General features: G+C 46.4%; 1 protein-coding gene across 6 annotated transcripts in view; it reads left to right on the top strand.

Moving 5' to 3' along the window:
* The window catches only part of FIGLA (folliculogenesis specific bHLH transcription factor), a 394,249-nt gene that overhangs the window by 195,244 nt on the left and 172,452 nt on the right, over window positions 1-26,553 (top strand). For all 6 annotated transcript variants that reach the window (XR_013602295.1, XM_078665740.1, XM_078665741.1 and 3 more), the window contains exon 4: window positions 22,240-22,473. Coding sequence is in view for 5 of the 6 variants with exons in the window: in XM_078665740.1 (XP_078521866.1) it covers window positions 22,240-22,473 (234 nt within the window). In the remaining variant the exon portion in view is untranslated. The remainder of the gene's footprint in view (window positions 1-22,239; window positions 22,474-26,553) is intronic.

Genomic DNA, 26,553 nt, shown 5'->3' on the forward strand with positions numbered 1-26,553 from the left:
GTCCATTTTTCCCAAGCTTGCAAGCGAGCGGGCGTGTTGCCCACACAGATGCCAAGGAGGGGGGTGTGTAGAGCTACGTTACAAGGCAGGTGTGAGTAGCACAGTTATCCAGTGTCTTACACCGCAGACTCTGCTCAGCCCAGCAGACCCGAAATCACCTTCCTGGTTGTGTCAATCGCGGCCTGCCACTGCGAGGTGGCAGCGGCAGCGATGCTGCTGGATTAATGTCACACAGGTGCCCTATATTACTGCCCTCAGCCCAAGGCGTGGGGCAGTTCATGCACACATGCACCACTAGACGGGGTATGAAAGCCAATGGGCAGGCCGGGCAGCGCACCAGCCCAAGGGGGACCGCAGCCGGCCCCAACACCCTCAACAAGATTCATACCAGTTGTTCTCTGGGCCTTAACAGCAGTGCTCCAGCTGTATACATTGCGGGGATCCCTGGGGAGGGTATAGCAGTGTTCCAGGTGAGGGCCCTAGGATGACAGAGGGCGAAGGAGGGTGCACCTCCTGTCTCAAGGGGAGCTTTGCTGGGTCTTGAGGGTACTCCCCCCGTCCCCCCCCCAACAGCCCCTGCCTCCTTACTTTCTGTCCGTGTGGTAGACGGTGTGGGACCCACCTCCAGCCGGCAGGCTCCGTCAGCAGGCCTTGGGTCTCATCCGGCGCCATGGGTTACAGTCCTCGCTGCCCAGGTCCTCTCTGATCAGAACTCCTGAGTAGCAGCGCCCCACAGCTAGACCTTGTCCTCACCGCTGCCAGGGCAGGCCACACACCCACTCGCCAGGCCTCGCACCAACAGCACGTCTGAGTGATGTGGAGCGGTGCCCTTCGTGTTATGCAGATGAACAGTGGTTGGATTGCTGTATATCAGCACACGTATGGTAGATCGCCTTCTGTGTATTCAGTTTTTCCTCAGGACCGCTGCAATACAATCCGTGTCCCCCATCTTCTCAGCGGCAGCCTGCTCGATTCGGCGCAGCGAGGGCCCCGGCGGTCACGGCTATGTCCTGGATGAAGTTGGCTCTGCTGCTAGATAGCTGGCAGGCAAGCTAGACCGGAAACAATGCATCCCTCGGGGAGTGGGCAGCCCAGTCGGCACACCATGAAGGAGTTGACTGTGGTGCTGCCCCAGGATTTTGGCGGATCAAGCTCTTGTCCGAAAGATCCCGCTCAAGGTGTGACCATGTTGCAGCCGGCGAGACCACGCGTCACTTAGCTGTATTGTTTACTTCAAAGGGCTTGGAGCTCGCCCATTGCTAACCATTCGTTAGCTTGGTTGACACTCGTATTTGATGCCTCCTAATTGGCCAGCGTCCCTCCTTGTTCAACAGTTTGGAGCAGAGACTGATTGATTTACTTTTATTAGTGTCTTTCTGCTGTTTATCCACTGTTTATCCACTGCTCGTCTTGCTTCTGGTACTATTTTACTTATAAATCTCCCACTACTGCTTTCCCTCCCAACCCCTTGTTTCTTCCCCTCCTACACCTTGTTCCTTCCCTTGTGTCTCACGCTTTGTTGCTTCTTCCCCTCCCACATAAAACACACCCTCGTGAAAAGACCAGTCCCTGATTAGTCAATTCAATGCTTTTAATATCTGTATTTGGCACCTTTTCTTCTATATTTAGGTAGGAAAGTGATAAAATGTTATGGTCCAGCAACAAGATGTCTAATGGCTGAAGTAGATGTACGTCAAAGTTTTTTTGTTTTTTTTGTATGCATTTTTAATCTTTCGAATTGTATGTTTGAATCATGTTTATGGTTTTAATTGACTAATAAACTATTGATGCACAACCTAAAAAAAAACCCAAACAAAACACACCCTTGTCTAACACAACACCCTAACAATGCCAGTATCTTTAGAAACCTCCCCCTGAATGTTGATTCTAATTCTGGCCTTTATGTCCTTGTGCAAATATCTAAGAAGTGCCCCAGTGCTTCGTCTATTCCACATGCTAAAATGTTTGACCAAGCATACAGGATGGCCTTCTCCTCTGCCCATTCCTGTATCCTATTATATAAGACCCTTCCCATGATTTTTAGGTGGAGCCTAGGTAGCGCATGTGCTAGCTGCATAGACCTGCTGTAATAACAAATCAACTTTATTGCCTGCTGCTGCTTTACTATAGGTTCACTCTTGCATCGCTCTTCTTTGCCACCTCCTTACTCGTTGGTGCAGCTGATACCTCACTTCCGTTTGAGGCTGAGGAGTCCCGGCCACGTAGTTTACTTATGCTGGCATCCTTTATTTGTCGTTTGAAGAACTCTTTTGTACGTGTTGCTTTTCTTCCCTGCAAGGAGCCTACACGCCTCATGTTTAATCTGTCGATCTCGTGCTTTCCTGCTCATCGCCTTCCTCGTCTGTGTCCCTGCCTTGGAAACAAATGCTTGCAGTGTCTGAGAGGTAACATGCTTCGGTTTGACGCCAGTGTGCTCAAGTGATGTCTAATTCCTAAGAAATTTTATTTTCTTAGTGAGGGACATTCAGGCTGAGGTAGCAGCAGAGGGGGTAAGCAGAGGGTGGATTGTTATGGATGTTCTCTATTCTCCGCCCCTTCCACCCCAGCTAGAAAGCTGTTCTGTGAATCGTGCCCTGTTTACTGGTCTACAGGGCCGTTTCTACCATTAGGCAAGACTAAGCGCCCGCCTAGGGCGGCAAAAGAGGGAGGGCGGCAAAAAATGAGTTTGGGAATCCCCTTAAATGGCCTTCGACCTTGAAAGAGCATTGGGTAGCTCCTTCTATAATTCGACGTGACAACGTCATGTTCGGTGCCACGAGCCGATTTCTGATTCGCCCTTGACCCGATCGGAGCCGGATCTCTGTCTGTCTCGCATGGTCGCATTCTGTGCTGACCCCAAGGTGCCTGCCCGCTTCTAGGAGCATCCGTTCTTCTGAGAGGTAATGGGGAATATGTGTGCAAATAATGTAACTTATTAGGGGTGCATTTGTAGCGACCAAAACAGACATAGTTTGTTCTATTTTTAGCCACCATCTCTTTAAGGACCACATGAACCAAAATGCATTGTGGCAAAATCATGGAGCTAACCTCACAATGACCATGGAAAATATGTTTTATCAAAGAAGACTAGCTTTGTATGACTATTAATATATGGACTCTGACCAGTTTTGTCAGGGGGCACCTGGTTGGTGTGTTCATGAAGCCCTCACCCACCAACCTAGTTGGTGGCATGCTTCATCATCGGGCCCACCCAGTGACACCTAATGTGTCCCGGGTGTGCTTTGACGCCTGATTACAGCGGAGCTGGTATTTTGCTGAGAGTGCAGTGTGGGGTGTTAGTGAATTGACAGTTAAAACGGCTTGGCGATGGTCCCAGTACCCGAGGGTAAATTAGAGTTTAATAACTGGGCCGCCGTCAGTGGTTAAAATAAGGCTAGAGGATGTTTCAGGTGGCGAGTTTCTACCTCCTACATCCGTATGTTGGTCGACATGTTTCAGCCAGGGCCTTAGGATAATCTGGCTTTCCTCAGGACGCGGACTAGCTTTCTAGTCCTCTCTCTCTCTCTTGATACGTGCATGGAAAATATTCACCATTGACCTGCACTGTATACATGTTGATTCTGATTTGAATTTCATGTCGACAACAGTTGAAAATTTCGTTAAATTATTTGAATATAGTGAATTTATATTTTGAATGAATCGGGCAATAATACATTTACTTTAATTTTCATGAACTAATGACCGTGTGGTTCACAAATTCATGAAGTCTGTATTGTCGGACACCATGAGACTACTCCCAGCATAGGGAGCAGACATCATTTTCTTGTAGTGTGTACATAGACAGAGCACATTCCCAGGTTGTACTAAAGTCAATTTCTAAGATTAACAGTTAATTTTAAAGGAGAATCAGAGTGTGCATTTGGAACAATATATGATTAAAACTTTAAAAAGTAGCACATTGAAGGTTAATTTCAATAGGCGATGTCCCTCAGTGCTTAATTGAGGACTACCATTTCCAGCTGTTTCATTGTGAGATCTGGCCTGTTCCAGTCTGGCGATCCCAACCCCCTGACCTTGGGGTGGCCCTGCTGCTTCCAGCATTGGATCTAAGTTGATCACTGTGTTCACTCAGACATGCCTGCCTGGATCAGTTGGCCCTTCTTACGCATTACACAGATTCCCGCCTGGGATGGGGATGAATGGTGCAATTGAGCTATTGTTGGTCAGAATGAAGCTGAAGCATTTAGACAAGTCTAATAAACAAAAGCGGTTACCCTCATGTGCTCTACACCGGTGGCAACATGTTCACCATGATCAGTAAAAATAAAGACTGCCATAGAGGAACCCAGCTAATGGCCCATTTTTCAAAGACACCTGATCTTCCTGATGCTCCACTGAACCTGTATGTGAGGGATACCAGTCAAAAACCTGCTTTGGGGCTCCCAAACCTCATCCCTTTTTTTTCTGACGTTCAATGAAGTTTCTGTCCTGTTCGTTCTTCATATGTAGGTGCATACCAGAAGCGACTGTTGGGAAATTGCTCATTGAGCTTGGCACATTAAATACAATGTCTTGGTTGGTTGCATCACTACATAAGCCCATGCATTCTACCAGTTAGAGCCTTACAAAAGGTATATAGAATCTTGGGATGCAAGGATGACTAGTTTGTTCTGCTGGTTGGTAAACAAATACAAGTCTCTATTTGGAAGGAGACTTGGTTAATTGGTTGGGAAGGGGGCAGCGAGTGAGCGAAAAAGGAAGTGTGTGTGACTGGGTTGTGCCCATGGGTGGCAGTGCAGTTGCCAACTAGATGTGAAATGGATGTAGTCTCTTTGCTAGAAAAGGATGGTTATGGTGTAAATTCCTAGAGGCTTTGGGATTGAATGGGTTCTGGCTGCAGACTGTATTGGGGTTGAGAATTTAGAGACTGGGCAAACTTGTATGGATTCTCGAGACACATCTTGAGGATGAAGAATGAAGATGACTTCAAGATCTGATATCAATGGTTTTCTGGCAGTATGCCACCATCTAGTCTTTCTTCCATCATACTATCATTAATGCTGCAAAAGCCTGCTGTGCATATAGGATGATGAGTGAAGAACAGTAGGAATCCATTTTAAGAATGCTTTTTTTATGAGAGATTACATTATCACTATCCCCCCTCATTGGGTTGTGTCCAAGGGTCTAGTTTATGATGTGGCGACCCAAGGCATCACCTTAACGGGCGTTTGATAATTGCTAACCAGGTGGTGGCTAATGATCCAGTCTTGTATGCCTGACCAGTGAGGGTGACGTTTCAGACTGGTTCTGTCGTAATTTTTTTTTTACCTGTGATGTTCAATTACTTGGCCAGGATGAGCGTTTATCATTGGTGTTAATGTCTGAAACTAGTCACAAGACACCCCATAGTAAAAAAAAATTGAAGCGCATCTAGTGATTGCGTGTGTCATGTGTATGTCTTCAGGCAAACCAATTTGTATGGTCACTCTATATTTCCACCCTCTGTCCCAGCTATATAGATCACCTAGTTGATAGTGGGCACTATGTACTCTGCTTCATTCGTTAGGTGCGGGTGCCTGGGTGCGAGGCATTGGTGGTGTATCATGAGACATTTCAGGTCTTATGAAAGATCAGTTGGCCAATTGTCCGTTCAGTGCTTGAAACAGTTCATAGGTGGCCATAATTCCTTTCTAGCTTGGGAATCATTTCATTGGCTGAGACTGGATGACGTTTAATTGGTCTAGTTATCGATTAGTTCAAGGAGGCTGCAGGAATTGGCACTGGTCTGCCCACCCGATGGTCGGGATGTGCTCTGGTGGCACCTGCTATCCCTGGCAGCACTTCCTGGATCTAGTTCTTGAAGACACAACACCGGAGATGCAAAAACGTTGGCATTTGTGTCACCTAATGGTAACTTGAGTTGAGAATATTTTCATGTACCAAGAATCTAGATCTAGCAGAAGCTAGAGAGATCCAGAATTGAAGTAAATCATTGAGAACTATCTCTACCTGTTGACTCTAGCCAAGATCATCTACTGTGGTGGTGTTGCAGCACTCTTGTTTTTGATTGATTGGTTAGCGAGGTTTCTATTTAATGGATGAATTCTTCTAGCCTGGATGATGGGGAAGAGAGTGATGGTAGTAAAAGGCAGGGGGCCGCATTTTTCAATTCTCGCCTAGGGCCGCAAAACACCTAGAAACTGCCCTGCTGGTCTGAGTGGCCACAAATCAAACACACACATGAAACACCCCCCTTGACGCAGCTGCTCCACAACCCAGAGTTGTTTTAGGCATCACATGTTTTCATGATGGTGGGGTACAAACTCCAGCCTCACCGCGGGCTGCATTCTTGCTACTTGCCATGTTGGGTAACTATAAAACAGGGACATTTGAGTTCCGGGTATAGCTTGGACTGGCAGATACTTTCTCAGTCACCTGTAACCCACAGTGCAGAGATCAAGCAACCTCACGGCCCCTTTACCTTGACTGCTAGTTGCCATCTTCAGTAAACATGAAACGGGGGCACTTGAGTTCCGGGTATAGCTTGGCCAGCTGCCTCGCACACACAGCTACTTTCTCAGTCACCCATAAAGTGCAGTACAAAAATTCGGCAGCCTCAAGCCGCCTTCACCTTGAGTGCTAGTAAGCAGTGCTAAACTAGCAGATGTGTGGTTAGCATAAGGTTTCCAAAGGACTGCGAGTCTCCAGGGTAGCAGTGCACCAGTTTTTGTTATTGAATAACCTAGTGCACTTTAGGATTTGTAAGCTGGTTCACTTCCGCATAGGTCACACATCTGAAAACAGTGACTTGGAAATAAAAAGCCCCGGACTGGTGCACCCTGTTGCAGTGGCTTGAAGTCATTGTTCTGTGTATGTCTAAATGTAGGAAAAACACTTAAAGACAGGTACCGAGTACCTGCACTTCTCAGGAGGCCTTCAATGCTGCTAAAGACGCAGTACCCATACTTGCCAGTAGCAAACAGTTACCCTGGTATCGTGTGTGCCAGCAGTTCGATATTTCCATGTAAAGCACTGCTTATAAGACTCTACTATGAATAATGGGTTGCAGGCTATCTCTGTGCTGACAGATAAAACAACGGTGCACGTAGGCCCCTTTATGCACCCAATGGGTATGGCCTCTGCCCAAGCCTTGAATGAAGTGAGGGCAGGTAATGTTGTCTCTTCTGGCTGCCCGTGTCTGGCTTTCCTACCCTTTTTACCCATCACAGTCCGTCAATGACTGTGGCAACTTGGCAACTTGAGTTGAGAATATTGTCATGTACCAAGAATCTAGATCTAGCAGAAGCTAGAGAGATCCAGAATTGAAGTAAATCTTTGAGAACTATCTCTACCTGTTGACTCTAGCCAAGATCATCTACTGTGGTGGTGTTACAGCACTCTTCTTTTTGATTGCTTGGTTAGCGAGGTTTCTATTTAATGCATGAATTCTTCTAGCCTGGATGATGGGGAAGAGAGTGATGGTAGTGAAAGGCAGGGGGCCGCATTTTTCAATTCTGGTTCTAGGGCCGCAAAACACCTAGAAACTGCCCTGCTGGTCTGAGTGGCCACAAATCAAACACACGCATGAAACACCCCCCTTGACGCAGCTGCTCCACAACCCAGAGTTGTTTTAGGCATCACATGTTTTCATGATGGTGGGGTACAAACTCCAGCCTCACCGCGGGCTGCATTCTTGCTACTTGCCATGTTGGGTAACTATAAAACGGGGACATTTGAGTTCCGGGTATAGCTTGGCCGGCTGCCTTGCACTGGCAGATACTTTCTCAGTCACCTGTAACCCACAGTGGTCTTCTGTGCTGACAGATAAAACAACGGTGCACGTAGGCCCCTTTATGCACCCTATGGGTATGGCCTCTGCCCAAGCCTTGAATGAAGAGAGGGCAGGTAATGTTGTCTCTTCTGGCTGCCCGTGTCTGGCTTTCCTACCCTTTTTACCCATCACAGTCCGTCAATGACGGAGCTGCATCTTCATTGCAGCTCACATCTGTGCGTCCGCATACTTTAACAACAAATTTAAAAAAATCTGTTGTACTTGCAATAATCTTCTTGAAGTGTATTCTAATTATGGTATTTATTTTTTTGCCATTTCTATCGGTATTTATCCATATTTATTTTTTGCTTATTTTATCTGTATTTATCCATATTTATTTGATGTTTTGTGGAAAAATTAAGCTGAAATTAGTATATTTCCACATTTATTTACCCAATATATATGCACTCATGCTTGAAAGTCTGCCAGGTTTCAGTGCTGTGAACACCCACAGAAGATAAATCAGTGCACTTATATGAAAATATGCAAATTTCAGCATCAACCGTGTGCATATCTACTGCTGTTGAAGCATCGTCACTAAAAGTCCTTTCTTTTTAACCCCCTTAGCCATCAATCCACACATCGCAGTCACAGTCATGGCAGACAGTATTTGGAAGTACTCAAAAAGCTAACCAATTTCCGTTTTTATCCACATTTAAAAATAAATAGACAAGAAAATGAATGTTTTCTGTCTGTATTTATCCGTAAAAATTAGTAAAAACGGAAAACAGGGAGCCTTAATTATAATTGCGGGACTTAATGGTGCTCATTTGATATAACTTAAAACGCAAGGCAGAGACCTCGAAAGGCAGAGAATTCGAAAATGTTAACAGGTGGACAGCATAGCTCTGCAGCCAACACATTAACCCATAGAGCTATACAGAGAGTGTAGGCAATTTAGAACCCGCTGAGGCAGCCAATTCTTACAGGCTGTGTGTTGTGTGATGGGTGAGGAACAAGCCTGCCTCGGCGTGCTTAGCAATAAGCCAACGTGGTCTCTCATTGCCCCCAAGGCGGGCAATGTCAGAAAGGCCCACTGAGGTGCGAGGCAGTGATGCCTGGTGCTATGCAACAGAACTGTCCGTGTGGCCCGGCCATCACCCAGGATGCTCTGCATCACTACTGTGTGAGCCCTTTGCTTCCGGGCAGTAGTGGCACTGTGCGCAGCAAAGCACTACCTGCTGCTGGCACAAATACATTTTTAAAACACATTGCTTAGCCATTATTTAAAAACAGTTTTTAGGTTGAGCTTTCAACCTCTGGTGCATACTTTAGTCGCCCTCACGCCCCAGGTGCTTGGATTAACAGGCAGTTTCTAAAACACTGACCTTAAGGAAGCGACCCGCTTCTGACCACCTGGGTCACCACAGACCGCCTCCTAGCCTTCCATCCTGAAAGAGAGTCAGAGAAACAGTGGAGAATATACACCAGTAATAGTTTATTAGTAAATGCTCTGAGCGGGGCTCCGTCTGCACAGTCTCGTAAGAGTACTACAGAGGAAACAGAGTAACAGTAAGCATAAAGATATATTATCTACATTGCATGGTTGGCTAAGAACACACCCACAGTGGAATTTTCCAAGCAGATGTGGTCAGACAGAGAAAGACATAAAAAAAAAAGGTTTCTATTCTCATATCTTTCACAGTTCAGGACACTCTCAAGGCCGTTCCATCCTGTGTTGCGCTCAACCTGCCAGACAGGGGGAGAGGTTCTTTATCGAGGGAAAACAATGCAATGGCATAAGCAATTCTTTGTTAAAGAAACGAAACTTAGCAAATGGTATTTCTCGGAACAGGCAAGGATTTGTTTTGAACCTCACACAAAATGGAGTCTGGAAAAGTAAATGGTGCAGCGAATGCTAACATATACATGGCATTACGAGACCATCATTGAGCACAATCTAACAAACCCTCCTTTTAGCAAGAGCTAAGGACATTTTCCGTTATGCAAAAAAAACAGGAAAAACAGGCACATATTCGGGGCAACTGTAACATCATCAGAAGCGGATAGAGCCTCAAAATTAGAAATGTAATCAAGGTGAAGCTATGGGCACACTTTACAGTCATCCTCAGACATTGGGACAGCAAGGAGGGATGAGTCCTCAAATATTCACTAATCTATATTCAGAACACCATCGACATCAACTTGGAGCATCATAGCGGCGTTGGTACCATGGGCTGATAATTTTTCTTTGGGCGCTAAAGCAGTGTCACAAAAGGAACAACAAAGGGGAAGGCATTGGAAGAGAATGCAACAGAATATTAATGCTGCTATAACATAAATAATTTCCTTGAGGATCCAACCCTAATTACCCAAAAGAGACAAACTCCAATTTCCACTTTCCATCCCTTTGACGTTCTCAATGATGTCCATAATGTGTTGCGTTATATTTGTTTCCAAATTCTCTTTGCCAACAACACACTGGTCTCCAATTATTGTGCATACTCCACCACTCTGTGCCAAAATAAAATCCATTGCATAGCTAGTCTGTTCTGAATACACCCGCAAACTTTCCAACTGAGTAGTAATGTCTATCAAGGCTGCCACCGTAGTATTGGATAGAATCTGTAACTTACATCCAAAATATTCTCTAGCTTTTTCACCCCTGGCCGTGGCAGTACCACCCGATCTAAAGATGGAGGTAAGATGTATCCAAATCTGATACCATTACTATAGCTGTTCACAAAAAAGTGTGTTACCCCTTCACGAAATTCTTTTCTTAGTGTCCTTTTTACCCATCTTGTTCTAGGTTGAGCATATTTACATGAAACACCCAAGGGCAGTACCATTCTGAGAGCCACATTATCGGTACCATTATAGACATTGGAATAAGTCCCATTGGGCAGAAAGAAAAAAACCTGGATTTGCATATATCGGCCCTTCATAATTCACTGCAGCATATCTGGAATTCATTCCCAAAGGGCTTGAATCTTTTTTTTATTGACTACAGAAAGGATGTTTTATATAGTAATTCTACTCGTATCGGAGTAGATCCAGAAGTGCTTCTCTTTGGTTGACTATTACCCTATTACTTTCTTTGTGCCACATTGAGTTTATAGTTTAGCATCCATGGAAACGAGGGAGACGAAACCTGAGGCTACTACTCCACAACACAAAATACCATTCCACATAATTACTCTCCATAATACACAATCCCACTCTACCCACTTCCTATACACGAAGTACCACATAATTGCTATCCACATAATTCCAGTACACGCCACGTACATCCACTCTGCTCCAAAAAACAGTAGTAAAAAACATTTACAACACCTATAGTTCTAACTCTCGCAAATGCGAGACCTATTGCATTGCAAATGCTTGTTAATGTAGTATCTATTAAGGAAATAGGCCTATAGCAGCCGGGATGCCCTTTTTAAAAATAGGAACTATAGTAGAGGGTGGCCATGTGCTTGCTAAAGGAGAATGGGCCAGATTGTTAAAAATATTCAATAATAATTGCTTACTGACTGTAATATAGCCATCAGCCAGTGGAGCAGGCAACACCTCAAGGTCCAGTGACAATCTGTGCTCAGTCAGTTTGATTTCATTTGTAACAATCCCAATAACTGTTGTGCTGTAACGTCTTACCTTACCAAAGTAGAGCACCATGCATAAACAATATTAAAAATCCCTTCTGGGATGAAAATCTAAGAGAGAAAGCCCAGCCTAGCCTAGTCTGGCCACAGATGAGCGCAGACAGGCTCGTCTTGCCTCATAAACTCCTTCAATTTTGAATACCAGTCCATGGCTGCACACCAGTTCCCCACTGCAGAGGCGTTCCAGCACCTGGCGAAGAAATGTTTTGCCAGCCTGTTGCCCAGACCCACCAGAATGCGGTCCCCTCATCCCCCCGTCCCCCCCATGTGTTCCAATATTCTTAAAAGAGCAATAAAGGGTATAGGTTTGATCTGTGTTCCCAATATACAATAGAGGGTTGTAAAAATAGTCCACCAAAACCTAGTGATCTTTGGACACAACCTGTTGCATGGAAGAAATCCCCCCCCCTTAACCTCTGGGCATTTCAAACAGGTGGGGGATGGTCGTCTCTGTGCCTTCCACAACCATATGGACGTCTTGTAGGATCGGAAACATTTTGCAGCTTTCTGCACCTTCGTACACGTATCCTTAGCGCACTTGTCATCAGTTGACCAGTTTTGTTTTCTCAAAATTCTTCTTCTCCTGTGTGCATGGGAACTATGTCCCCTCCAAAAACCACAGGGCTTAAACATTGTAGGGACCTTGCAAACAAATGTCTGTGACAGACCCCTACAAGGCAAGTCCCTGGTATTTGCTTTTGGGGCAGACTACCACATCCTGTGAGACCTTAAGAATCTGAAGGCCCTCATCAAAGTCTGTCTGCACCGGGAGCTGTGTCAACTTTGTAGCCTGTTGTAGCATCAGCAAGATGGACTTGTTGCAGGCCAAACTGTTGGATGTCAATTTACTTCAAATTTGGAAAAGCACCGCCTGATAAATCAATCCAATCAATGAAAGAGATAGATAACTCTCTTAATGTCCATATATATATATATATATATATATATATATATATATATATATATATATATATATATATATATATATATATATATATATACGCTGAGTCTTGATGTACATTTCAATGCTTGTTTAATATTCCTTTTTTAGACAAAGCCAGCCAACGCGTTTCGTTCTGAAACAGAACTTCTTCAGGGCAAAAGTAGTATCAAGCGCGGTATAGTCCACCAAAGACAGCTTTTATTTCCAACATACTGAAACACACTCCATGTTACGAGTGGTTGACACATTCCATGGGATTATCCATCATATGAACCGCGACGTTCCACCGGAACAAAAAACCCGCTGCTACTGTTTTTTGTACCGGTGGAACGTCGCTGTGTTGGCGTATTTGACCAACAGATTAGGTGACTACCTTGAAAATAATCTCCGTTTTGGATTTTGAATAGTTTATCCACACCTTGAAATATCACAGTACCGAAATTTAAGTTTGACCTACGCCATAATAGAAGGAATCAATATTGAACAAGTATTCGTTGACGTACACAATGTTCATATGATGGATAATCCCATGGAATGTGTCAACCACTCGTAACATGGAGTGTGTTTCAGAATGTTGGAAATAAAAGCTGTCTTTGGTGGACTATACCGCGCTTGATACTACTTTTGCCCTGAAAAAGTTCTGTTTCAGAACGAAACGCGTTGGCTGGCTTTGTCTAAAAAAGGAATATTAAACAAGCTTTGAAATTTACATCAAGACTCAGCGTATATATATATATATATATATGGACATTAAGAGAGTTATCTATCTCTTTCATTGATTGGATTGATTTATCAGGCGGTGCTTTTCCAAATTTGAAGTAAATTGACATTCACCCTATGTTTTGGGGTGGTGGCCTTAGGACAGAGGGCAGTTGGAATCAGCACGCAAAACGTCAGAAATATTTTGGTTTGTGAAAACGTAGGGCTGGTGCCCCTTTTCTCTTTTCAGGTCCACTGTCCGAAGGTATAAGTGTATAAACAAACTGTTGGATGTCTTATTGTTTGTTTTTCTCCGGCTCAGCAAAAGCTTGCCTTGGACACCATTAAAGATTTGTCAGCCTTTTTGGCTTTTTTGCATTTGCTAGACAAGTCGTCCTTGTTCAAATCACCTGTTTTAGGTTCATATAAGGGTTGACTCCTATGTTTCCTTCCAAACCCTTTGTAATGCCAAAATAGGATCTGTTTGGTTCTCACTTTCCTTTTGCACTACCTTCAAGCCAGTACACAGCTGTCCAATATGTCTTCTGACTCGAACGACTTTTTCTGGCCGTCATAACTTAAGCTGACCACGTGAGTCAACGTTAGGCTTTCTCAGTGCAGCTGCCTTACACCATCTTTTCACCCAAATGAAGTGGTTTTGATAACCAGGAGGCCTTTTTGTCAGTTTGTGACTTCCTTTCACGTTGATCAATCCAACACTCTTCTAATGTTCTTTGCCCTGCCTCATCCCGCAAAGGAGTCGGGGAGACTCCATTGGCTGGATTCTAAAAGAGACTTTAACATCGATTGCATTATAAACTCATTGTGTGGAAGATGAGCCTTGTGTGGTGTTTTCTGGGGCAGTGCAGTCAGTGCAGAAAAGGATTCTGCCATGTTGGTTAATCCTATCTATTAAGATCTTCTATGCATTGGTCAAGAAGTAGCCTCCAGAAGGACTCCTGGCCCACTCCACCAGGGTGAAGAGTGCTACCACTGCCTTGGCATGCTGAGTGCCTGTACCCCGATACCTGTAAGGCTGTGACATTGGCATCAGTGCATAAGTTCACAAAGCACTAGTTTCTTGATTGCCAGATCTGACTGGAAGGGCATGTTCCATTCCAAATATCCGCCGCCTTAGGAAGCAATGCTTTGTTATCCATTCTAATGCTTAGGAATCGAAGTTGGAAATATCCATCAGAAAAACAAGTTACTTACTTTCGGTAAGGCTATTTCTGGTGGATACTCTTAACTGGAGATTTCTCACTGCCTTCCTACCTCCTCGTACTATGGAATAGTCTCTCTTCCCATCTAAATAGGTCTCAAACTGGAGATCTGCACACTGGCACCATTGATTATTGTTGGGCTCAGCGTCCAAGGGAGAGAACGGAGTTTAGAATGAAGCTGATGTAGATTCACATGGGTGGCACTTAGATGGGACTCCATCGTCCACACAGAGACAGACAAAGCCACATACTGGCACAGGAGCCACACTTTTAAATCTTCAGGATCCAGTTTGTCGCTTGGGGATATCTTAAAGGTGATGAATTTGTGGTTAGAATTATCTGCCAGAAAGAGAAGAATTTGTTAATTTGCATTCAGCATTGGCCCCAAGAAAGGTTTGTTGAAAGTAACCTACTAGTAAGTCACTGTTGTGCTTCATTACTCTACAGTGTTCACATTTTGACCATTGTTTTATTGAACAATAGGAATACATTTTGACACAGAAATATTTTGATGATTGATCATGGTAATAACAGATAAATTACTAACTCTACCCACTGCGCAACCTTTCAGCATTTCTAGCTTTGTGGAAAAATCACTAGGTTTATGTACTAGTTTGACCATAATTAATTGGAATAAAATGACAGTCATTTTTCTGCCAAATGGCGAACCTTCAGTAGGACAAATAGAAGCATTGCAACAGTGTTCTAAATGCTGTGCAACTAAAACTAGCATGTGGAATGCAATGTTAACATTCGCGGATACAGACTTTGATGAGTAGGGCCACAGCTGGCATCTCACACTTTTTTTTAATGGTTTAAACAGACCTTTATTGACATCGTTAAATGTAACACAGCCGGGTGCCTACATCCCACCGGGCCGGCACAGCAGTACTCGACAAACAGCTCAAAGGGCAATGGGGATGCGAACACAGCAAGCCGCCTACAACCCCAGTGGGCCGGCCGCGTCAGGTGGGCAATCAGAACAGGCAGTCATCAACTCGGGTCTCCAAAACAAATTCCCCGAAAAAACAGCAAGATGTATAAGTCACAGTAAAAACAACATCTGTCGCCTAGTATCTCATTCCATTGTCCACTCTGGTCCCACACAATCGTACACATCTGAAGGTCACTACCCACGTGTTTTCCTCCATTCCCCACTACTCCACAAAGTGCTCATGTGGTTCCACCTCCGGGGAGTCCTCTGTCTCTGCAGGTCCCTCCCCGTCCCGTCTCTCGACCCCCACTTGCTCCGGACCTGGTTCTGTGTCCCCAGTGTCGGCGTGTGCCAAAAGATATGCCTGAAGAGGGGCCCAGATATCCTTGGGGCGTGAGGAGGGTGGCATACGTTCGGCTTAGGTGTGCATCTGTTCCTGGCAATGTATGAGGTCGTTAAGCCAGTTCTTAAATTTGGGGTCTCGGCCGTGCCCCCATCGACAGGCTATTCGCCGCTTCGCCAATAAGCGGACCAAGGAGGCGAATCTCCGCACATTGGCAGGGATTTGTTCCGTGTAGCCTAAAAGAACAGTAAGGGGATCGTCCGGCACGTGTACTTCAGTCATGTCATCAAGCGCTTGCAGCACTTCCCTCCAGTAGTCCCGGACATGCGGGCAGTCCCAGGCCAAGTGTCCAAAGTCAGCGTCCCGTGCTCCGCATCTATCACAGCAGTCAGTGTCCCGCAAATGTAGCCAGTGTAGCCGGGCAGGCGTGTAATATAATCAGTGGATATTTTTATAATGTATCAGGCGTAATCTGCTATTGGCAGACATGGCACCCGTTTGGCGTCAGCAATAGGCTCATTGTTCCGTCGTGATGGGAGTACCCAATTCTGCCTCCCATTTTCCCTTGGCTGGAGCTAGGTCCCTTTCCCATTCCCCCCGAGTTGAGCGATATAATCTCGACACTACATGCTCAGGGGAAGTTTGTTGCAGGAGAGTATGTAGGGGAATCATAATAGGGGGTTCTGATGGGAACCACTGAGTCAGAGAGCGCATGTCTTGCCTGAGCCTCAACCAATAAAAGCGTTCCAGGGGAATGGGGGTAGTGATACTAAAAAACTCCTCACTAGATCTAAACTTCCAATTCTTGTATAATTGGCTCCAAGTAAGGCAGGATAGTTTGCGCAGCATGCGGCGGCATCCCCCCTCTGTCGTGACCGGTATATCCTGTCTTCACTGCAGGGGCACCAGTGGCGAGTAGAGAATGGGGCATTTGAGTGTAGGCGCCAGGTCGTGCCAGGCACTAGTTGTGCATTGGACAGTTGTGGCCGCTAAATGTCTACGCACCCTTCAGCTGTGCTGAGATATGCTGTGCATGGTGTGGGAGCCATATATCCATCCTCGATGGCCAGGTGAGGCATATCTGGGGGAGGGTGTATCCAATAGGCCGCAAAGTGTGCCTGAGCGCAGACAAGTATAATTCCATATCCGGGACTTCAAATCCCCCATCGTCAAAGGTCCGAGTTAGAACCTCCCACGCTAATCTGGGCTGTTTTCCACCCCATGCTAATCTGATTAGTTGAGTTTTGATGCGTTTAAAAAAATACAGACAAGGAGCATAGGGGATGTTGGTAAAAAGGTAGAGGAGTTTGGGCAAAATTATCATCTTAATCCATGACACTCTGGCCGCCACGCAGAGAGGCATTGTAATCCACCCGGCTATCCTGTCTGTAATATGATCAAGTGTCTGGCCTTAATTGGAGCGCATCAGCTCCACCCGTTATCGAGAAATCCGGATACCCAGATAAGTGATGGTGTCCCCGCACCACTTCAGCGGAAAGTCAGATACAAACTCCACTGTGGCATATGTAAGGGGGAATATTTGGGATTTCCCCCAGTTCACATTTATTCCGGATAGTTGGCCAAAGAGGATGAGCAGTTGGAGAATGGGGTTGAGGCTAACTGCAGGGTCCCGTAGGTACAGTGTTAGATCATCAGCATATAGGGAGATTAAGATCTGCCTCTCTGGGTATATCAATGCATAGTCTCGAAAGTATTGTCTATCCTTCGCCGCTAGAGGCTCAATGGCTATAGCAAAGAGTAATGGTGACAAGGAACATCCCTGCCGGGTGCCCCGTGTGATCAAGAAGGGGGCCGATTGAATTCCATTGACTATCACTCTGGCTCGCACCCCTGTATAGAGGAAGTTGATCCACTCCAAAAAGGAGTCTGGAAACCCCAGGCGTTGAAGGACAAAGGCGAGATAGTCCTATTCCAGGGAGTTGAACGCCTTAGTGGCATCGAAAAATATAGCTGCAGCGTTGGCGTCCCGGTCTGTCATGGAAAAGTGCAAATAGCATACGCAAGTTGTGAAATATGCCTCTAGTGGGCACAAAACCTGACTGATCCGGAAGCACCAGCACTGTTATAAGGAGACTAATTCGATTAGCAATTAATTTGTCTAGGATTTTGGCGTAGACGTTTATTAAAGAGAGAGGCCTATACAAGTCGCATGAGGTAGGTGATTTACCAGGCTTGGGTATGGATATAATGCGTGCCTCCCGCATAGAGATGGGGGGGGAGTATACCAGTCTCCCGAGCCTCCTCAAGCACATGCCTCAGTATTGGGATGAGTAAATGATGAAAAGTTTTATAAAATTCAGCCGGGAGGCCATCCGGGCCTGGGGCCTTTCCCGACTGCAATTACATTATGGCCGTTATGATTTAGTCATCCTCGTGATGTCGCAAAAGAAATTCCCTCTGCCCATCTGCCAGCCAGGCTATGGCTGTATCCTCAATAAAGGGGGTGCAGTCCACTGGCTGAGTTCTATGAGTTTTATACAGTCCTCTGTAGAACTCCTGAAAGGTCTCCACAATCTCAGTCGTGTCGCTATGCATTTGTCCCTCTTCCCCCTCAATCTCTAGCACAGTATTCGAGAACCGCAGAGGCCGGACCAAGGCCGCGAGCATCTTTCCAGGTCTATCACCTTCCCCTTATTGGCGTGCCCTGTGATATTTCCCTCTGTATTTACATTCTCTCTCTGCTGTCTCTTGGTATTCACTAAGCACGCTGCGTAGCTTAACTTGCAGCTCAGGAGTGGGGTTATGCTGCAGTTCCGCCTCGACATGTTTGAGTTCTGTCTCCAGACGACGCAAGGTGGACCGGATATACCTCAAGATCCCGCAACTCTTTGCGATGCACACGCCCCGTATGGTAACTTTAAAAGCTTCCCACATCGTGGTGTAGTGCTCCACCGAACCCTCATTCCTAGGGAGGAAATCAGTGATTTCCTGCTCAAGTTCCCGCTTGAATACTGGGTCTAGTAGGGATAGTGGATTGAAACTCCAAAACTGTAAAGGAGAGTCAGTCTGTGAGAGGGTCACAGCAACCAACACAGGGGAATGGTCCGAGTAAGTCCAAGGTAGGTGGGAGGAGTGCATCACTCAAGGGGCAAGGCCCTTAGTAATGAGACATGCATCAATTCTCGACCAAGAGGCCCGGGCCGTGGTGTAACAGGTGCCCTCCCGCCTCGTCGGATGTATGTGTCACCATGCATCAACCAGTTCATGGTACGCAAGTAGTGCTTTGAGAGTGGCTTGTGACTGAGAATAGTGGGTTGGTTGCGGGTGCGAGCAGTCCAGTGAAGGATTGACTGTCACATTAAGATCCCCTCCCCATAGAAGATGCGTAGGACCAATCTCCAGTATCTTTCCCCAGAGTTCCCGGAAAAACTCTGGATCATCCATGTTAGGCCCATAACACGAAACAAGTGTGAAGGAGTGATTGGCTATACTGCCCTAGAGGATAGAGTACTGGCCTTGCTTATCTGTGACAGTAGTTCCCAGTGGGGTGTATGGGAGGGACTTCCTCACTAGGATGCACATGCCGCGAGCATACGATGAATAGGAAGAAAAACATGAATGACTGGCATATCGAGCCGCAAAAGTGGAGGGGAGAGTGGGATTAAAGTGCGTCTCTTGCAGCATCGGGCAGTGTATGTCGTGCCGGTCTAGATAAGATAATATGTGCCTGCGCTTGCGGGGCTCTCCCAACCCTCGCACATTCCAAGTGAGGAGGTGGTATGTAGGGGGTCCTGAATGTTCAGCCATAGCAAAAATTGGGGTTATGTATTCTCCGTAAGTGGTCTCGCACTTTTTACATTCGCACACAAAACCTTCCCACCCCCCTCCCACATCAGCAGCCCAAACCTGCCGTGGCCCACTTCCCTCCCCCCACTTTCCTCAATACAGTATTCCCAACAGGGGAGAACAACTTAGTCTGTACCACAACTAGCAGTAAGAAGCTAACAATCATAGCAGTAAGGGGTCACCTTTGAGGTGGAGTCCAGAGGGCGTCCAGGGGTCTTCCTCGCCAGGGTGAGGGTTTTCGGGTGATCGTATGTATGGTCATCTTGAGTCCGATTTGCAGGGTGTCTACAATGCCATATGAGGCCGCCCACTCAGCGGCAACGGGGGCAGAGTGCAGCTGTCCAGAGTATTGCAGACGGTCAGGGGGGCAGGGAGACGGCTAAGTCATTCCCAAAGCGTTCATCGTATCCACTACCTCCTTGGCAGCGGCCAGCTTCTCGTGCGTTGCAGGTCGGCAGCATCTCCACCTCAAGGGGAGAATGTCCGCTCCCTCTCCGGTCCCCCCTCCGCGGTGTCCAGGTACTCCCACTCTACTATAACATCTGGCTCATTATCATATGGCATGGTTTCTGATCGGCGAGCAGAAATCAGGGGTTCTGAGATCATTCTACATCCGAAGTGCCGCCACCAGCGTCAGGGCCATGGGGCGGGGAGGCCCGTCCCGCTGCCGGCCTCGGCAAGGTTTTCAGGAAGTCTTGTGCAAGCTGCGGAGTGGTGAAGAAATGCTGTTTACTTTGATAAGGCACTTTGAGTTTTGCGGGGAAGAGCATCGCATATGGAATATTAAGCTGCTGTATCGTCTTCTTCACCGGTAGAAATGTCCTGGACTGCCATGGTGCAGTCGGAATATATTGAAACGTCCATTCCCTCATGGCGGAGCTGTCCTCGCTCCCTGGACAGGCGAACGGCTGCATCCCGGTCCCGGTAGTTAAGCAAGCGGGCGATTATTGGGCGAGGTGTTGCCCCAGGTACCGGGTGGGCCGCCAACGAGCGATGAGCCCTTTCTACCACCAATACCGGTGAGAAGGCCTCCCTTCCAAAGAGCGCAATGAAGAGGCGTTCCACATACTCCTCCATCTTCCCAGTGGCGGTTGATTCCGAGACTCCCAAAATGCGGAGGTTGTTTCTCCGAGAGCGGGATTCTAGGTCCTCGTTCTTGGCCGCTATCACTCGCAGGACCCTCCCCATTTCCAGGGTCTGTTTGTGAGCGGGTTCCCTTTCTTGCCTCAAAGTTGAGCTTTAGTTGGCGTCCGTCCGGCTTCCCCATGTCGTCCGGAACGCGGCGCGGCCCCACAGGAGCAGTCGTTCAATCCGCCGCATGACTTCTGGGCCTGGTATAGAGGAGGGATCCCACCGCTACGCGCCTCGCGCCTCAGGATTGCAGCATGCCTCCAATAGTGGGCCCACCTCAGTATGCAGTCAGGGGGAGGCCGAGACACCCTCACACAGTGTTGTAAGGGGGACGAGGGAGGTCTGTGTTGCTTCCCCAGTGCACCTCCAACAAGCTAGGATGGGAGCCATGGGGTTCTTTCCCGGCGCAGCAGCTATCCGGCATTCCGGCAGTTGTCTCGCGCTCCCTGGAGTTTCAGAGGCCTCCCTCTGAAGGAGACGTAATCTCTTGTGTCCACAGGGCTGCTGTGCAGACGCGGTCTATCTCCCGTGAGGAGGCCAGGAGCACAGGCCGCAGGTCAGCCTACCCGTCGCTCCTAATACAACACCTGCAGCTCCAGCCCCACTGCAGTGCCTGTGAGGGAGGCGTCACCCAGGGGCCCTGCAGGTCAGTCCAGGCCCCAAGGCCTCCAGGAGCAAAAGTAGGCCTTCCAGGGAAAGAGGAGGCCCGTCACGCTGCACAGACTGCTTCAGGGGTACTCCCCCTCCCCGATGGATGGGGCCAGCACAGCCTCCCGCGGCGCTCTGTAGCCTCGCTGCATCCAGCAATGGTTGTTCCCTCTGCTCTTCGGGGGGGGCTCCTCCCAGTCTGGCCCGCACGGTCACAGCGCACGGCCGGGTCCCAAAAGGTTTCGAGGCTGCCAGTCAGAGGCCCTCCCCACTCCGCGCAGGCAGAGCGGCGCCCACCAGCCCCCCCTCTTGCAGAGTGCAGCCATCCCGGGGGGGGGTCAAATGGACGCCATGCGGACCTCCAGCCACGGATCCAGGTCGCTCTCCCAGCCCAGCAGCGGCCGCCTACCTGCCAGGCAATCAGCGGTGTTGCGGCTCCTCTCCCGCTCGGTCGGAGCCTCTGCGCCAGACGGGAGCAGCTCTCCCCCTCTCCGCAGTCATCAGCGGGCTCTCTGATCAGCCAGGTCCCGCAGTCTTACCAGCTAAAGGCGGGCCGCTCACATCGATCGTCGCAGCGCTTCCAGTTCCGCCGATCAATCCCTCATCACCGCCATGTTCCCCACATCCAGCGCTGCAGGCCAGTCGCGATCTCCTACGCTCCGCGGCCAGGTAAAGTTGATTTTCTCATCATCATACACTGCCGTGTTGTTCCTCTGCTCAGATTTTCCGCTTTTATCCTCTTATAAATTCCAGATGACCTGGATAAATGCCGGATATGTCCCCGAACCGCAAGAGCCTCACGCAAGTGCGGCCATCTTGCTTGGCACCCTCTAGCGCCCCTCTCACACTTTAAACTTATGAAATCTATTTTTTCAGATCAGTGTGTTTTTTTAACATGTTATCTATCTGTAAAAGTGTAGCGGTCGATTTTCAATCTAGATAAATGCAATATCTGCATGTGAATGTGAGGAGTTAAATTTTAATGGAAATATGTTATGATTTAAGCATAGTCTTAGTTTTCGTTACAAAGGTAACATTTACAAAAAAGTTCTCAAAAAGGCATTGCTTTTTAGAAATATGAAGTCCAATTTACTATCTTTTTTTTCCCTCTGGTTGACAGAAGTTTGAAGACGAGGATTCACCCACTGGATTGCCGTTATCTTTACATCTGGCATATGGCTCTAAAGCAAGTTGTGGAGGCAGCCCATTTTGTCAAATTAACGGAAGATCTGAATTCTTTGAATCTCCTTCTAGCCCAGAAGTAGAGAGCCCTTCGTCCACGTCCACATGGAATGCTAGAAGTGTGATGCCTGCCTACATAGGATTTCTGCAAATGCACAAAAGTGGAAGATTGGTAATGTAACTTGAGTAATAACACAACATTTGCAAGTTTAATGTCCTTCGGTGTAATGATCCAGAAAGATGAGATTAATGTGACCAGTGAGCCTTAACAAAACATAGAGAGTTCGGGGCTTGTGGGGCGAAGGAAGTTAAAGCATGACAGAAGGACAAATGTATTAACGGGTGTGAGTGACCGAAGGAGATGCACGTGTATGACAGAGTTTTGATGGTCATGGGAGGAAATGATCTCAAGGTATGTCTCCCAATGGTTTTTGTCAATGGCCAGTAGTGAGTTGGGGGTTCTAAATCGATTATTCTTTATGCATGTTTTTCCCAAGGGTTTACAAGATGCAGCTTGTTTTTCAGGCTTGCAACGGACTTTGCAAATAACTCCCATTTAGATTAATTATATGTAAATATATCACATCAATATCCTCAAAGTCTACCTTTGATCTGGCCGTCCTTTAACTGTGTTAGACACCCCTTCTGTTCAGAGTCAATTCTGTTCAGTTGACATTACTCTGGAGGGAAGGGATCCTTCGATCTTGTGTTTTCTTATGTTCTAAAACAAGAGAGGGCTTCACAGTAGATGGTGGGGTAGAGGACAGCAGAATGCTGTACTTTACACATGGTGAGGAGATGTTGAATAGACACCTCCATTTTCTCCTCCCCTCTGCCAGGCCCGGACTGGCTGACAAAAAGCAGCCCTTGCAACAGTGCTCAAACCAGTCTGCTCCCATAATCTCTTTGTGTAATCTTTCCTTCTATCCATGCTCGCTCTTTCACTCCATACTCTGTTCTCCCTCTGGTCACTTTCTCTCTACCTTTGCCCTCTCTCAACATTTTCTCTCTCCCTTAAAGCCTCCCTTTGCCTTCTGCAAGTAATCTTGGGAGCTGGGAAAAGTGATTGAGGCAGAAGGAGTAGCTCTGGGCTTTCAGAACTGGCATCCAAGTCCCCGGGCCAACTGGGAAATACCTGGTGGAATGTAAGACCTGGCTGGCTGTGCCCTCTGTAGCATTTTCTTCCTATCCTTTTTTGCCCTCCTCCTATTCCTCACCTGCTCTTCTCTCTTCTTCCCTCTGCTACCATGGAATTATTTTTTTCTCTTCTTGCCCCACGTCTTCATCCTCCCTGTTCTTATATAGCCACCACCTTCCCACCCTCTTGCTCCTTGCTTCCTTTACTCCTCCTCATCCTAGTCAACCATCTGTTCCTCATCCTTCTTTGCTCTGCCCCTTGCTCCTCTTCCTCCTTCAGATGTATATAGTTTAGAATTTGTATTTTTCAGGTTGCAAATACTTTTAGCACATTATGGGTTTATTGACATACACTTTATACAAATACAAACAGGAATCTTAGCTAAGCATGAATACAGTCGGTGTGAGGACAGGTGGGGTTTCAACATCTGTTTACCCTCCTCTGGCCTATGTGCAGAAGCCAGGGTTTGCACAACTGTATGGTTTATGAAATCACGGCGAAGACACAACACGGAGAACAGTTGCTTAATATCATATTTTTTCTCCCACAAACCTCCCTTTGAACAACTGTTCTGCATGTTGTTGTAACTTTGCTATTCAATATTTATTTGCATTAGTGTGGCCACGTCTTCCTTCTGTATCCTGACACTTGAAACGTGAACATTACTTGGTGGGGAATGCACAATTTGGTACATGCCTGACAGCAAACAGGAAGCATATTTGCACATAAACAACTAATACTGCAATTACTATAACTATTATTACTTTTAATAAAGTCCAACCCCAGACTCCAAATAGTGAGGAAATAGTATTCCTAGTGCCAAATTGCCAAACTCCTGAGCAGAGGTATCAGTCTGCTTCACCTCTTATTCCTCTGGCTATACTGGTTGTTTGCAGATACTTTCTGACCTGCTCCTAAGCTTGGTGTCTAATACAGGGAAGCACAAGGCTCAGATAATAGGGCCCTCCCCAAACCTTGGCATCCAAGTGTATGCCTTTTGTCTTTAGACTAAATAAATGCCCTCCTCTGCCGGGCAAGGAGGCATTAGCCGAACTAAATACATGGGTGCAGTTACTCTGTCCCATCTCTTGTGACCCATTTGTTTCGTGATCCATGTCCTATTGTTACACATAAAGCTGGGATATTGTTATACAAGGCAGCGGTGTTTGGAATCCAGCTATTCATTCCTAGGACGAATTGTTTATATCTTTCACTCATGACACTGTCATTGGAGGCGTCTCTGTAGGACAAACCTTCCCCTCCGACGGAACAACCGAATGATACTACTATTTCATCTCTGTATTTGCATCTGACGTCAGTGCCCCTCGGGCCAGAAAACCAGATAATCACTGCTTTAAATAGAGTATAACAAGAATCATTAAGCATCAAACTCAAAGGCATTAAAGGCATCCCATGCTGTTACAGAAGGAAGTTTTAGGCAAATCTGACAATTTGAGACCTTTAATTCCTTGTGTTAGGCGTTCATCATTTGTATGGTAATGTTTCCATGCTGCTTGTTTGATTGGTGGTCATGCAAATCTTCAGCAAGTGTGGTATTATTTGAACCCAATACATTTGGTAAGTATAGATCATACAAGTAGATGACAATGGCAGTTAGGGTAATAATGATTGGGGCAAATGGTATGCACATTTTCTTTCTCAACATAGTTCCTTTCCATCCTAATTGTTCCTCCTGAGCAGTTGGGACCCTTTGTTCCTTATTCTTCACCATCACTAGGCCGTGAAAGAATACCTGTACTTTGTGACTCTAGAGCCAATAGTAAACTATCATAGACTCATTATCATCAAAACAACTTCATTTCGGCTTATTTGAACCATTAAAGTGCACAGTGTAGAGCAATAAATATATTTAAAACATTAAAATACTCATCCCTGTTCATAGCAATAAATAAATCAATCAATCAATCATCATACAGCAACAGTCATCAATTGGAATATCACAAAGCTCAGATAAAACCAAAGGAACAAAAACCGCGAAAGGAGTCTTAGAAGAAAAACTCATTAGGGATCCGCTATATCCCCCTGGGTTATCTTAAGCAGAAAGTCAAACATATTGAGGACAGTCAAACAGAGCACAATGATCTATCATAAGAATAAAATAAAATCCATAAAAACCACATAAAATTCATAAAACATCATATAAGAACTGTAGCCCTCTTCTTAATAGCACAATCAATATAAGTGGCAACGGAGAAGCAGATCTTGATCGTGGGTAAGGTTTGCAGATAAATAAGTGTCTCTACTGTAACCAATGTTGCCCGCCCTAAAGATGGGCACAAATAGTGTTTCCTCAACAAAAAATAACATTTAAAAAAATGTAAGGTGGTCTGTGGGGATAGGTCATCACATAGGCCTAAAGAAAGTTGTGAAAAATAAGCGTCTTGTAACGGAAAAGCAGCAAGAAAGTGGACTGTGCAAAGCCTAAGTCTCCTCAATAAGAATTTGGGGTGTAGGTCTCCCACCCATACTATGTGAGGCGCAGGGCTTTCAACCGTACAAATCCCCATTATAGGTCTGGACCGTTGGTTTGTCTACAGCACAGCGTATTCTATCCTCCAGGCATCCCTCTAGAAACGTATACTTCAAAGTCCTAATGGAGGTGGCTGAAGCCAGGAGAGGTAAAATAGTCCTCCCGTCCCATGCTGCAGTTTAAATTCTGTATATATTTCAACCAAGAAATACTCAGACAGTGGTCGAGTGTTAAAACAGTCTGCAAGCACAGCCTTATTGAAGAATGTCTGGCCTTTGGCCCAGATTGTAAGACACAAAAGGAGAGGTCAATTTTAATAAGGTTGTTGATATAACCAATCCCTACCTCAGTGTGGCAAACGGAGGAACTAGTGCTTTGGGGGATAGCTAGCAATCTGAAACTATTCTTGTTTTTTTTCTTTAGTTCCCCCTGGTCTTCAATGCCCCACACCCCTGCCCCATACAACGCTTTAGGACAGCATTTGGCTTTGTATACTGTCGAGTTCCTTTATTGATTTCTAACAAAGTTTGTGGGCACAATTAAGGACGGCCTTTTGGAGAAGGTGGCGGCTCTACTAGTCTTATAGGTCCCCATAAGAGTAGTGTCAAAGGGGATGCCAAGGT

Source organism: Lissotriton helveticus, chromosome 11 (assembly GCF_964261635.1).
Source record: "Lissotriton helveticus chromosome 11, aLisHel1.1, whole genome shotgun sequence".
NCBI classification, from domain to species: domain Eukaryota; kingdom Metazoa; phylum Chordata; class Amphibia; order Caudata; family Salamandridae; genus Lissotriton; species Lissotriton helveticus.